The following is a 13,814-nucleotide window of genomic DNA, read 5'->3' on the forward strand; positions in this document are numbered from 1 at the left end:
GCAAAATAAAGCAGGAACAGAAAACAGAGAACTACTAGAAGTACAGAACTACTGAGGTACAATGAAAGCACATATTAAAACAAGAGCAATGCAAAGCGTGGCATATGCTCCTGCTTGCATGTTAAGTTGGAGCATGGTTTAGTAGAGGTGATAAAGAAGTCTGGAAATTATTTGTATCGCCAAAGACTGGTGTATTAAAGATACTGTATATGCTCTAGTTGTATAACAGCGTATTGATCCCATTTTCAAAAGAAAACCAAGAAATGGTTTCAATCAGATGTGGTGTTCTTTACTTATTGTGTGGACATGAAAATCAACATGGTGCCATGGCGGCCATATGGGATGACAGTCACCCACTCTTTTCAACAGGAACCATCCTCTAGCCTCCTCCAATTCACCACCAAGAATCGGTTTCAATCAGACGAGGTGTTCTTTAGTTATTGTGCAGAAATTAAAAGGTTACAAATGGACGTCTGGATGGGGTGAAAACATAATGCCCCCCAGCTTCTTTGAGCAGGGGCATAAAGTAAAGGACATTTCAAATAAAGGCGTCTTCAAGCTTTAAAATAAATCAGCTTCTACATTTGAGGTGAAAATTTCAGTTCAGTATTATTTAAGGGTTTGGTAAAACTAGAAAAAACCCACAGTTGGCGCGCCTCACCGATACATGATGCCCCATCAGATGCCAGCTCAAATCCCTCATTACAGTTGCACATAAAGGTTCCATAGGTGTTGATGCAGCCGTGACCGCAAGGTTCATCTTCACACTCGTCCACATCTGAAGCAAAAACGGCAAATGGATGTTAGGACATCACAGTTATAACGGATGAAAGTGTGCAGCCTGTGTTTAGCGTTCGTACCTTGACACGTTCTGCTGTCTGAGTTGAGGATGAAGCCCGAGTTACAGGAGCAAGAATAAGAGCCGGGCACGTTGGCACACAGCTGTTGGCAGTAACCATAGCGACACTCATCAATGTCTGGTCAAAAAGAAAGAAACAAACCCTGATTATAATGAGTCACGCCTTTGTGCTGTTATCACAGATACCTTGGGTATTTTCTTGAGAATTTTCCACTAGTGGTCCTTATTTCATTATCCTACTGTGATTTTGAATGAATTAATGATAATAAAAAAAAAATACAGTGCTGCGACAGACAGAGTCAGGTTTATTTCTGTGTTTAAATACAGCAGCTTGGATGCAGCAAACGTCTGTTGCACAGACTGAAGAGGGCGCCAGTCTTCAGAAAATCCAACATTTCTCAAGCATCGATTCACTCTCCAAACAGAACTCATTACATTGTAAATCTTATGAACAAAACCAGACAAAAGTATATGAACATGGTGGAAAAAGCAGGGGAAATGCTTGCTCATCAACTGCAACAAAGAACGGCGAAACAGAACACATATGAAATGAAAGATGAATTCAACACACTGCAGACGGATCATCTAAAAATTAACTAGTGTTTCAGTCAGTTCTACAGTAAATTATACACTTCTAAATCCTGTAATGATGTCACACTAATGGATGCCTTTTTCAAGATTTGAAGCTTCCCACATTAGATGAACAAAGTACTGCTAAGTTAGAAGAGCCCATTACTGCGAAGGAAATGAGTTTTGCTATTAAGTCAATGCAAAATGGGAAATCTCCAGGCCCTGATGGTCTTCAGGTTTAATTTTACAAAAAAAATCTCTTGCTCTGCTGACCTCACCTTTGATGTCAGTCTTCAAGGAATCATAAACTACTGGCTTTCTACCCGAAACTATGAGAAAGGCAACAATATTAGTACTTCTAAAAAAGGATAAAAACCCATTTGAATGCAGCTTCTATCGACCAATACCCTTACTTAATATAGACAGTAAAATCCTTGCTAAATCTTAGTGCATTGGCTTGAAAACATTCTTACATCTATAAGGGACGAGCAGACAATATTTATTAAAAACTGCCCTTTATTCTTTAATATTTGACATGTATACAACATTTTGTTTAATCACAACTCAGATTCTGATACCGCAGAAATCCTACGGTCACTAGACATTGAAGAGGTGTCTGATAGGGTTGAATGGGATTTTTTTTTTTTTTTTTTTTTAAACATTACAGAAATTTGGATTTGGCTCTAAATTTACCCTCTGGATTAAGATCCTCCTTTAGCTGGAGTTCAGCCTAATAACAATCTCAGAATTTTTCCTTTATCACGGAGGACGCGACAAGGATACCCTCTTTCTCCTTTATTATTTGCAATTGCAATAAAACCCTTGGCTGCCAAGATACGATGTGATGACATAGTTCATGGCATACAACTGCGTAAACAGAGTAAGTCCATAAGCAGACAACATGCTGTTATTTCTGTCTGACCTATTACCGAGCATCCCCATTGTGAAGAATTTATCAACAGAATTTGGTAGTTTCAGGATATAAAGTTAATACCCAGCAGAGCGAAATAATACCAATAAACAGGAAAGCTCAAGAATTTTACATTTCCTTTCAAATTATGTACACAAAAGTTAAAATATTTAAGAATAGGGATCCCTTCCAAATTTAACGACCTTTATAAAGTGAACTTTCTCCCTTTATTGGAAATGCTAAAAGAAGACATGAAAAGGTGGAGCTTGCTCTCTTCTCTTTAGTGCGGTAAAATTAATATAATTAAAATGAATGTTCTTCATAAATTTTTATACTTATTTCAATGTATACCCATTCTTCTTACTAAAACCTTTTTCCTGAATATTGATAATTAATTTCCTCCTTTATCTGGAACCACAAAAATCCCAGAATTTGAAAAAAAAATTGCAGATGCATGGTGAGCAAGGTGGGTTTGGATTACCTCATCTTTGTCATTACTCACTCACTCATCTTCAACCGGTTATCCAGGACCGGGTTGTGTGGGCAACAGCTCTAGCAGGGGACCCCAAACTTCCCTGTCCTGGGCCACATTAACCACCTGTGACTGGGTGATCCCGAGGTGTTCTCAGGACAGTGTGGAGATATAAACTCTCCACCTAGTCCTGGGTCTTCCCTGGGGTCTCCTCCCAGCTGGATGTGCCTGGAACACCTCCTTAGGGAGGTGACCAGGAGGAATCCTTACCAGATGCCTGAACCACCTCAGCTGACTCCTCTCAACACGAAGAAGCAGCGGCTCTACTCCAAATTCCTCACAAATGGCCGTGCTTCTCACCCTATCTCTAAGGGAGACACCAGCCACCCTCCTAAGGAAGTCCATTTTGGCCACTTGTACCCGCGATCTAGTTCTTTTGGTCATGACCCAACCCTCATGACCATAGGTGAGAGTAGGAACAAAGACTGACCAGTAGATCGAGAGTTTCGCCTTTTGGCTCAACTCTTTTCGTCACAACAGTACGGTAGAGCGAATGAAGGTCAACCTCCCTTCAAGCCCTGCTCACCACAAAATTACCAATGTTTTCTGTAACCTCCCTTTAAACCCTATCTTCAAACACTCCTTTAAAATCTGGAGACAATTTAGATAACATTTTTTCTTTAAATGACACTTCAATATTTTCTCTCATATTGAGAAACCATATGTTTACCCCTTCCATTACTGATAACGCCTTCAAAATTTGAGTCAAAAAAGGTATTACAACTTTAAAATAAGCTTATTTTCTAATAAGGTATTTGCAACTTTTGAAGAAGTGGTAAATAAACATAATACTCCCTGCTAAGATTTTTTTTTATTTATTTTTTTTTTACATTACTTCACATCTCATTTCTAGTTATCCAGCTCTGCCATCTAACTCTTTTTTGGACACCATCCTGGAGCAGAAAGCCCACAGTAGAGGTTTAATTAGAACAGTTTTATTCATCATTTGATCAACACAGTGTCTCCTCTTAAAAAGCGGGAGGCGGAGCTGAGTGTAGAAATTCTGAATTAACTCTGGCAAGAAAATCCACTCATTATCCAATCTGTTTAAGACACTCAGGTATACAGTTTAAAGTGGTGCACAGATTATACTGGTTGAAAGCAAGACTAGCAAAACTAAAGTTAACCACTGGTCCCAGATGTGACAGAAGTAACCAAACACCAGGAACGCTTTCACACATGTTCTGTCTCTGTCCCAGACTGAGTCATTTCTGGCAGTCAATTTTACATTTTTTTTCTCAGAGATCTTTATGTCATGCACTCACTGCAATATCTGGAGCAATTCCACAGGAAATACACCTCAGCAAGAATGCTGAGAATATTGTGGCTTTCACAACACTAATAGCTTGGAGGCTTATTTGGCTCAGATGGAAAGCTAGAACTCTACCAATGTTTAACCTCTGGATTAAGGATCTCCTGAACTATCAGATACTGGAGAAAATAAGATATGCCATAAAAGGCAGTGCTGCCAGAGTATGCACAATGTGGCAACCCATCTTATCCCAAATAAAAGCTGGACATTAGCAAATTCTGATTGTACCTTAAGTTGTACTAGCTGAGTTACGAGTTCTACGCAAAGGTAATAGAAAATAATTTTAGCCATGTCATTGTATATTTCATGTCACTTTAGTTGAGGTGTAGTAAGTTGCATTGCATTGCGTGTATTTTGTCATCATTTCTTTATTTTGTCCTGCATGTTAGTTGTAGTAGGGGTGGGGTTTGTTAATATGGGGTCATTAACATGTTAAAAATGTTTATTGTTCAGCACTGTTTTAAGAAAACGCAATTAAAAAAAACACTGTTAAACTAGGTTTGCAAGCAAAGATCAAGGGTCCAAGCACCCACCAGCACCATCACGGATCCAGGCCTGCCCCAAGCAGGGACCACAGAGAAGCCTTGTAAGACTCTCGAGCAATATCTACATGAATTTTGGAGCATGTTAGAGCTCTGAAATTCCTAAAAATATGTTTTGCAACACCATCTACTGGAATAGTTCTACCAAGTTTGGCAGTGTGGTTCTAACAGAGGCCATCCATACACATGCCAAATTTCATGCCATTTGGTTATCCCATTAATGAGAAAGCCCATCTTAAATTAAAATGCTGTGCACATGGTCAAAGTCAAAGCTCAAAAACTTAGAGGAAAAATTTGAAAGTTTCTGGTCGAACTTTTCCAGAGTTATGACGTCGAGAACATTTTGACACCAAACTAGCCTTTCTGCATCAAAAATCCAGAGACTACTTCCCGTCTGCCTATTTTGCATATTTCAGGATTCTGCGTTAAAAGTATCAAGGCACAAATGGGCGTGACCTATATCATTCTATTGATTGCAACAATATCAAGTTTTCCTATGTGCGACTGAAATTTCAGAAGTTATGACAAGTTGTTTTTGTCAAAACATTTATTATTTATAGCACCACCTAGCGGTTTTTACTGGACATTTTCTGGATATGGCTAGGTTGTTCTATGCTGTAGCATAATCCCACATTTCATGCCATTTGGTAATCCCATTAATGAGAATACCCATCATTAACTAAATAGCATCACATATGGTCAAACACGAAGTCAAGAAATGTGTAAACAAAGTAAAAAAATTCAAGGTTTCTGGTCCAATTTTTCAGAGTCACGCTTCAGAGAATGTTTTGACACCAATCTGGCCTTTCTGTGTCAAAAATTCAGAGACGAATTTGCACTGGCATATTTTGCATACGTATTTTGCAAACTGCGAACAAGCCATCTAGGCACAAAGAGGCCCTTGGAAAGAGCTTAATCCACCGATCACAACAGCATAAAGGCTTCCGATGTGTGACTGATGGATCAAAATTCATGAATTTTTTTTTCCAAAGCAGTTTATTATTTATAGGGCCACCTAGCATTTTTAATGGCCTTTTTTTATATATACAGTTTGTACTGTTCTCTACAAACCATAAACAGTATCCTGGCTGAAGCTGCCAAATTTGTCAGCATTTGGTCCATCCATTAACAAGAGCTGAGTTGTTTAGGCTGTTCTAAAATGAAATTAAAATATGAAATAATTTTGGTAAGAGGTGATTTATCATCATCTTTGGTCTGCCAGTAAATCAGCAACTTGTAAGACTCTCAGGGAAAAACTAGATGAAATTTTGAGCAATTTGTACCTTTGAAATTCAAAGAAAACGTGCATTACAGTGCCATCTAGTGGCGCAGTAACACCAAATTTGGCACTGTGACTCCAACAGAGGCCATGCTTAGGCCCGGGTGATTTCATGCCGTTCTATGATTCCATCAGTGTAAAAATCCATCCATCCATTTTTTTCTGCTTTATCCGGAGTCGGGTCGCAGGGGCAGCAGCTCAAGCAAAGCCGCCCAGACCTCCCGATCCACACACACACCTCCCCCAGCTCCTCCGGGGGAACCCCAAGGCGTTCCCAATCAGCCAAGAGACATAGTCCCTCCAGCGTGTCCTGGGTCTTCCCCGGGGCCTCCTCTCGATGGGACGTGCCCGGAACACCTCTCCAGCGAGGCGTCCAGGGGGCATCCGGAAAAGATGCCCAAGCCACCTCAACTGGCTCCTTTTGACGTAGAGGAGCAGTGGCTCGACTCCAAGCTCCTGCCGAGTGACCGAGCTCCTCACCCTATCTCTAAGGGAGCGCCCAGCCACCCTGTGGAGGAAACTCATCTCGGCCGCTTGTACTCGCGATCTCATTGTTTCGGTCATGAGCCAAATCTCATGACCATAGGTGAGGATCGGAACGTAGATCGATCGGTAAATCGAGAGCTTTGCCCCCCTACTCAGCTCTCTCTTCACCACGACGGTCCGATACAGCGACCGCATCACTGCAGATGCTGCACCGATCTGTCGATCTCAGTGTAAAAATGCGTCATGAAATAAAGAGCATCACACATGGCCAACTCAAGGCCATGAAAACTGCAAACAGCAACAAATTTTAAGGTTTCCAGTCCAATTATTGAGATTTGTAACCCAGAGAACATTTTGACACCAATGTCGCTTTTCTACTCAAAAATCCAGAGACAGGTTTGTTCATGCCAATATCATATTTCGCAATATTGTGGGAAAAAAACTTCCAAGCGCAAATGGGTGTGGCCTACACAGTTACAACAGGCTCACTCCACTGATCGCAATGGTATAAAGTTTTCCTATGGTTGTCCCCAAGGATCAAACATTATCAGTGTCAACACATTTTTATTAATTATAGTGCCATGTAGGGTTTTTCACCAGCCATTTTTTGTATATGGTGAGTTTTTCCTGACATCTACCAACCGTGTAAATTTCACATTTGAACTCCGTCCGGTTTAGGCTGCCCAATAAGTTTTTGTGCCTAGGAAAAAATCTAATAATAATAATAATAATAATAATAATCAGCACAAAAACAATAGGGTCCTTCGACCAGCTTCGCTGGTGCTTGGACCAATGTGATTTTCATCTGGTAAAGTGACTGCGATAGTTAGGGTCACACTTTTCATGTAGACAATTTCAAAGTATTTCAAAATTAGTTTTGAAGCAAGGAACCAAGAAATTTTCATTTACACTTTTAAATTTACAATATTAATGTGCCCTCATTTTCAATCTTCCTGATGGTATTTCATAACAAATTAGCTTGTGAACCAACAACCTTCTGGGAGGCACCTAATGTCTTTCAGATGGCGGAACATCAATAATCAGCTCTGAACAGCAAAGATAAACCTAATGTTCACAATCATTTAATTAAATTAGGGTTTGCGTGGTTTTTAATTTCTGCATTTGGATTTTCCTTAAAATTCCACAGGCATGAAAACAATGTAAAACAGTAGCATTGTGTTGCATTGTGTGATGCGCTCACTCACCCTGACACTGCCCACCAATGAACCAGTACCCTTCAGTGCAGGAGCAGGTGTAGCCACCCGCTGTGTTGATGCAGACTTGTGTGGGGTTACAGTAGTGAGAGTTTGTTGCACATTCATCAATGTCTGGAACAGAAACGGCAACAGAGCACAGAGGACACAATCATGACCAGTTCCTTCCAGAGGAAGCAGAACCTACAAACCCAAAACAACACTATTCAAATCATGTAAAGTGTTCCAACACTTGTGGTTGAATATTTTGGATAAATGCATTTCTTCTGTGTTCACTTCCCAACAAGACTATAAATGCAGTGGAATGTGAAACATTTTGTCAGATGTCTGTTGAATTCTGAATGCTAAAACTTTTGCATGACAAAACACTTTTCACATTCCACTGAAGAAAAAACTCAAACAACAGACTTTTTGCTTTTAACGTATTCAACAAACTGATTTTAATGTTAAATGAATGTTATATAACCTTATCCTTCATGTGACCACGTGATCATTCATGACCTGAGCCATACATATGCCGTTGTTGCATCATTAATTGAAAAAATATTTCCTACCATGAATTTGTCAACCTACTTCCCCTACACCTTTTTAGTTTTGTTTTTATCAAATTTGATTTTATTGTAATGTTTCACTTCTAATCACTATATTGTGATATCTTGCAGTGAATCATGACTAACAGACCTAGAATACAAAGATTTACTGTTGCACAAGCCTTAAGGCAGATATTTAATACCCAAGTGATCAGGATCTGCCTGCAAAGAGAGCAGGTAGAAGGACTGGCAGTTGGGCCAGAACTTGTGGATGAGCACATGGACAGCCTCTGAAAGAACCAGAGGCCAAGAACTGCCCCCAATCAGGACAGGATTTATAGACTATACACAGGCAAAAATGGAACAATACAAGAAAGAAATCATCTTCCTGTAAGATGGCGTATTGAGCAGCTAATCATCAGGAATCCACCAGGCTAATGAAGTACAATGAGATAACATCCAGTCAGCCTTTTTGCATTAAAAATTGTTGAAAACATAATTAATTGCATTAGAATGTTTTAAAAATATTTGTCATTCATAAAGAAAACAGCTTAGGTATGATAAGCACAAATAGAGCCTTTAAGAAAAAAAAATCCTATATAAAATATATTGGTGACATACCAGTAAATGACCAAACTTGGACATTTCAGTTCCTAAAACAGCTTAGTCGCTTGAAGATAAAGCCAGTGGCAGCCAGAGAAAGCTGGTAAACATTCATTTAACTACTTTTCAATTTTAATCCATCTGATAATTCAATGAGCTATAAGAAAGTCCCATAGAGACAGCATTGATGAGCCAATCGAGAATTTTGACACTGTCTAGTCTTCACATTGACACGATCCACAAAATTAATAATTATAATTATAAAGCTAGAATTATTTTGAATGATCACATTTATCAGAGACGGATTGGAACTAGAATGTACTTGAATGACATCAATTCATGCAAAGTTATTCTTTGTGATTAAGTGGGTAAGGCGAGCGACTTGGGGGCCGAAATGATCTCAGCCTATTCTCAAACTTTAAATTGGTTTGAGAATAGGTCATGGGATGGCTTCCTACCTGGTGCTTTCTGTGTGGAGATCGCTTGTTCTCCGGGTGCTCCAGCTTCCTACCATTTCCAAAGACATGCAGGTTAGATGAATTGGGAACTTTAATTCTAATCCAATTACGTTTTTCCTCAAATCTGATTGGTTAATCGTGTGAGATTTCAGACTGTATAATATCAGGTGTACGGTGTCAAAATATTCGACTGTTTCACATTTGATGTATTACCCTGTGTTCTGAGTGCGCGCGCTGCTACGTAGATGTCAATAATGGTGCGTAGCGACAACGATGCCGAAATGGTTGAATTTAAGATACCATACGAAAGTATTGATGTGGATTCTGATACAGAATTACCGTTTCACATTTAATGGATTACTTGGAGCCCTGACCGCTGCTGGAGCAACGGTGAAGACGCTGTTGCTAACAGTAAGCCTCTCCGAATTACCTACAAAAAAGAGACCGAATTAGCTACAGAAAAATAAACCGTGCAAATGATTAAATTCGATTAGAAGGGGAATAACCCCCTTGTGTCTGATCATTTGCAGACATTCATGCTGCATTATGGTCGAAAGTATCTGTTAACAAGACGCTGGTAAAGCTCAATGACCTTGGGTTTGACCTTTCAAGGTCATCCAAAGTCAAAGATCATGTGACAAATAGAAAGGTGATGCAGGAATTCATATTAGTGTTTAATAGTAACCACAAGTTTATTTTTAAGCAGTTCCACAAAAGAACCTTTCTAAATATCCCAGACACACGACCACTGGGTCCAATTTTGACTATGGCCAGGCCATGACCTTGCTTTTAACTCATATTCTAAATAATCAAATAACTTTGCCCTTGGTTGATCCTCAATCACTTCAAGTTTGATATAAACAGGATAAAAAGTCAGTTTTCTTCACACGTGGGTGGACAGATACCCACCCAGGCCAGGAAAAAATAACAATAATGATCCACTGATTCGTTGCTGAAAGAGGCTGGTGAAGTTTCACTGCAGCAGCACCACTACACCAAAGTGCCTTGCTCAGAAGCACATTGCTACATAATGACTTATAACTGGTGTCCTGAGGATTTACACCAACCACCCAATCACAAGTCTGTTTTCCCAACATTCAAGCTTTCACCACGTTATTTGTCAAAACCACAGACAACATTTCGATACTCTTTCAAATTCCAACTGTTGTTGCACAAGATTAACAAGATTATAATCTGAATTCCACCCTCACCCCTCAGGCAGCTCATTCACCACAGCCACATTTCCTTATGAGGGTATAACAAATCTCAAATTCCAACCTTTGTTTATGGTTCCCAGACAATGAAGTCACTAATCTCTAGAAAAATGGCAGGGAAGTGGGTGGGAGCCTGACTCTTTGTTTGGGCAGGCAGTGATGATAAGCGATAACGTCTGGTACCACTGGTGCCAAGTTGGACCACTGGACCTCCATGGGGGTGGAGGAGGTCCCAAGTGCTCGGCTGCCATCCAAGAGCTACACAGCTGTAGCACCTGCTTGGAGTTTCCAGTCCAACCCTCTTTGTATGGGCTCTGTCTGTAGAGTGGAGCCCCCAGTCTGCAGACTTTGGGCTCCAATGCATACACCCACTGAGGGAGAGTTTCAGTTCAATGCCTTATATAGACTGTTTTACAAACTGTCTGACTTTACTGCTGACAGTTCTGATCAGCTTCAGACACATCACAGACTAGCTTTCTTGGAAATGCCTGAACGTCTGTTTCGTGGGAAACCTCAAAAGTTTTAAACGTTTTGATTAGAGCTGCTAGTCTGAAGACTATTTCATATATACACTCAACAAAAATATAAACGCAACAGTTTTGGTTTTGCTCCCATTTTGTATGAGATGAACTCAAAGATCTAAAACTTTTTCCACATACACAATATCACCATTTCCCTCAAATATTGTTCACAAACCAGTCTAAATCTGTGATAGTGAGCACTTCTCCTTTGCTGAGATAATCCATCCCACCTCACAGGTGTGCCATATCAAGATGCTGATTAGACACCATGATTAGTGCACAGGTGTGCCTTAGACTGTCCACAATAAAAGGCCACTCTGAAAGGTGCAGTTTTGTTTTATTGGGGGGGGATACCAGTCAGTATCTGGTGTTGACCACCATTTGTCTCATGCAGTGCAACACATCTCCTTCGCATAGAGTTGATCAGGTTGTCAATTGTGGCCTGTGGAATGTTGGTCCACTCCTCTTCAATGGCTGTGCGAAGTTGCTGGATATTGGCAGGAACTGGTACACGCTGTCGTATACGCCGGTCCAGAGCATCCCAAACATGCTCAATGGGTGACATGTCCGGTGAGTATGCCGGCCATGCAAGAACTGGGACATTTTCAGCTTCCAAGAATTGTGTACAGATCCTTGCAACATGGGGCCGTGCATTATCCTGCTGCAACATGAGGTGAAGTTCTTGGATGTATGGCACAACAATGGGCCTCAGGATCTCGTCACGGTATCTCTGTGCATTCAAAATGCCATCAATAAAATTCACCCGTGTTCTTCGTCCATAACAGACGCCTGCCCATACCATAACCCCACCACCACCATGGGCCACTCGATCCACAACATTGACATCAGAAAACCGCTCACCCACACGACGCCACACACACTGTCTGCCATCTGCCCTGGACAGTGTGAACCGGGATTCATCCGTGAAGAGAACACCTCTCCAACATGCCAAACGCCAGCGAATGTGAGCATTTGCCCACTCAAGTCGGTTACGACAACGAACTGGAGTCAGGTCGAGACCCCGATGAGGATGACAAGCATGCAGATGAGCTTCCCTGAGACGGTTTCTGACAGTTTGTACAGAAATTCTTTGGTTATGCAAACTGATTGTTTCAGCAGCTGTCCGAGTGGCTGGTCTGAGACGATCTTGGAGGTGAACATGCTGGATGTGGAGGTCCTGGGCTGGTGTGGTTACACGTGGTCTGCGGTTGTGAGGCTGGTTGGATGTACTGCCAAATTCTCTGAAATGCCTTTGGAGACGGCTTATGGTAGAGAAATGAACATTCAATACACGAGCAACAGCTCTGGTTGACATTCCTGCTGTCAGCATGCCAATTGCACGCTCCCTCAAATCTTGCGACATCTGTGGCATTGTGCTGTGTGATAAAACTGCACCTTTCAGAGTGGCCTTTTATTGTGGGCAGTCTAAGGCACACCTGTGCACTAATCATGGTGTCTAATCAGCATCTTGATATGGCACACCTGTGAGGTGGGATGGATTATCTCAGCAAAGGAGAAGTGCTCACTATCACAGATTTAGACTGGTTTGTGAACAATATTTGAGGGAAATGGTGATATTGTGTATGTGGAAAAAGTTTTAGATCTTTGAGTTCATCTCACACAAAATGGGAGCAAAACCAAAAGTGTTGCGTTTATATTTTTGTTGAGTGTGTGTGTATATATTATACATATATATATTATACATTATACAAATAATGAATGTTTATGAGTTCAATGGTATGAGTATTTCATGGGGTGAAAGCTGGAATGTTCCATTCAACGAGGTGATGGCGAGTTGAATGGTACGTTCCAGCTTTCACCTCATTGAAAGAATGTAAAAACATTCATTATTTGTTTTATATAATGGCTAAAATAGATGCTTGCCATCTAATATCTTAGTAATTTATAAACAACAAAAAAGGGACTTATATTTTGGTGTTCCACTGCTGCTTAACAGTCCAATACAAACTTTAAATAGGAATCAAATCAATTTTATTTATATAGCGCCAAATCACAACAAATAGTTGCCCCAAGGCGCTTTATAATGTAAGGCCATACAATAATTACAGAAAAACCCCAACGGTCAAAACGACCCCCTATGAGCAAGCACTTGGCGACAGTGGGAAGGAAAAACTCCCTTTTAACAGGAAGAAACCTCCAGCAGAACCCGGCTCAGGGAGGGGCAGTCTTCTGCTGGGACTGGTTGGGGCTGAGAGGAGAGAACCAGGAAAAAGACATGCTGTGGAGGGGAGCAGAGATCAATCACTAATGATTAAATGCAGAGTGGTGCATACAAAGCAAAAAGATCAAGAAACACTCAGTGCATCATGGGAACCCCCCAGCAGTCTAAGTCTATAGCAGCATAACTAAGGGATGGTTCAGGGTCACCTGATCCCGCCCTAACTATAAGCTTTAGCAAAAAGGAAAGTTTTAAGCCTAATCTTAAAAGTAGAGAGGGTGTCTGTCTCCCTGATCTGAATTGGGAGCTGGTTCCACAGGAGAGGAGCCTGAAAGCTGAAGGCTCTGCCTCCCATTCTACTCTTACAAACCCTAGGAACTACAAGTAAGCCTGCAGTCTGAGAGCGAAGCGCTCTATTGGGGTGATATGGTACTATGAGGTCCCTAAGATAAGATGGGACCTGATTATTCAAAACCTTATAAGTAAGAAGAAGAATTTTAAATTCTATTCTAGAATTAACAGGAAGCCAATGAAGAGAGGCCAATATGGGTGAATAGGAGTCCAAAACTGTTCTCAGACAAACTGGAAAAGCAGTAGTCTGTGGT

The 13,814-nt window shown here is 40.8% G+C and overlaps 1 protein-coding gene across 1 annotated transcript in view; it reads right to left on the reverse strand.

The window, feature by feature from the left end:
- fbln5 (fibulin 5) overlaps positions 1-13,814 on the reverse strand; it is a 32,059-nt gene that overhangs the window by 11,119 nt on the left and 7,126 nt on the right. Inside the window, exons 5-7 of the mRNA XM_034195659.1 lie at positions 7,696-7,818; positions 861-977; positions 662-778 (exon numbers count right to left, since the gene is read on the reverse strand). Of these exons, the coding sequence (XP_034051550.1) occupies positions 662-778; positions 861-977; positions 7,696-7,818 (357 nt within the window). The remainder of the gene's footprint in view (positions 1-661; positions 779-860; positions 978-7,695; positions 7,819-13,814) is intronic.

Source organism: Thalassophryne amazonica, chromosome 19 (assembly GCF_902500255.1).
Source record: "Thalassophryne amazonica chromosome 19, fThaAma1.1, whole genome shotgun sequence".
Classification (NCBI taxonomy): domain Eukaryota; kingdom Metazoa; phylum Chordata; class Actinopteri; order Batrachoidiformes; family Batrachoididae; genus Thalassophryne; species Thalassophryne amazonica.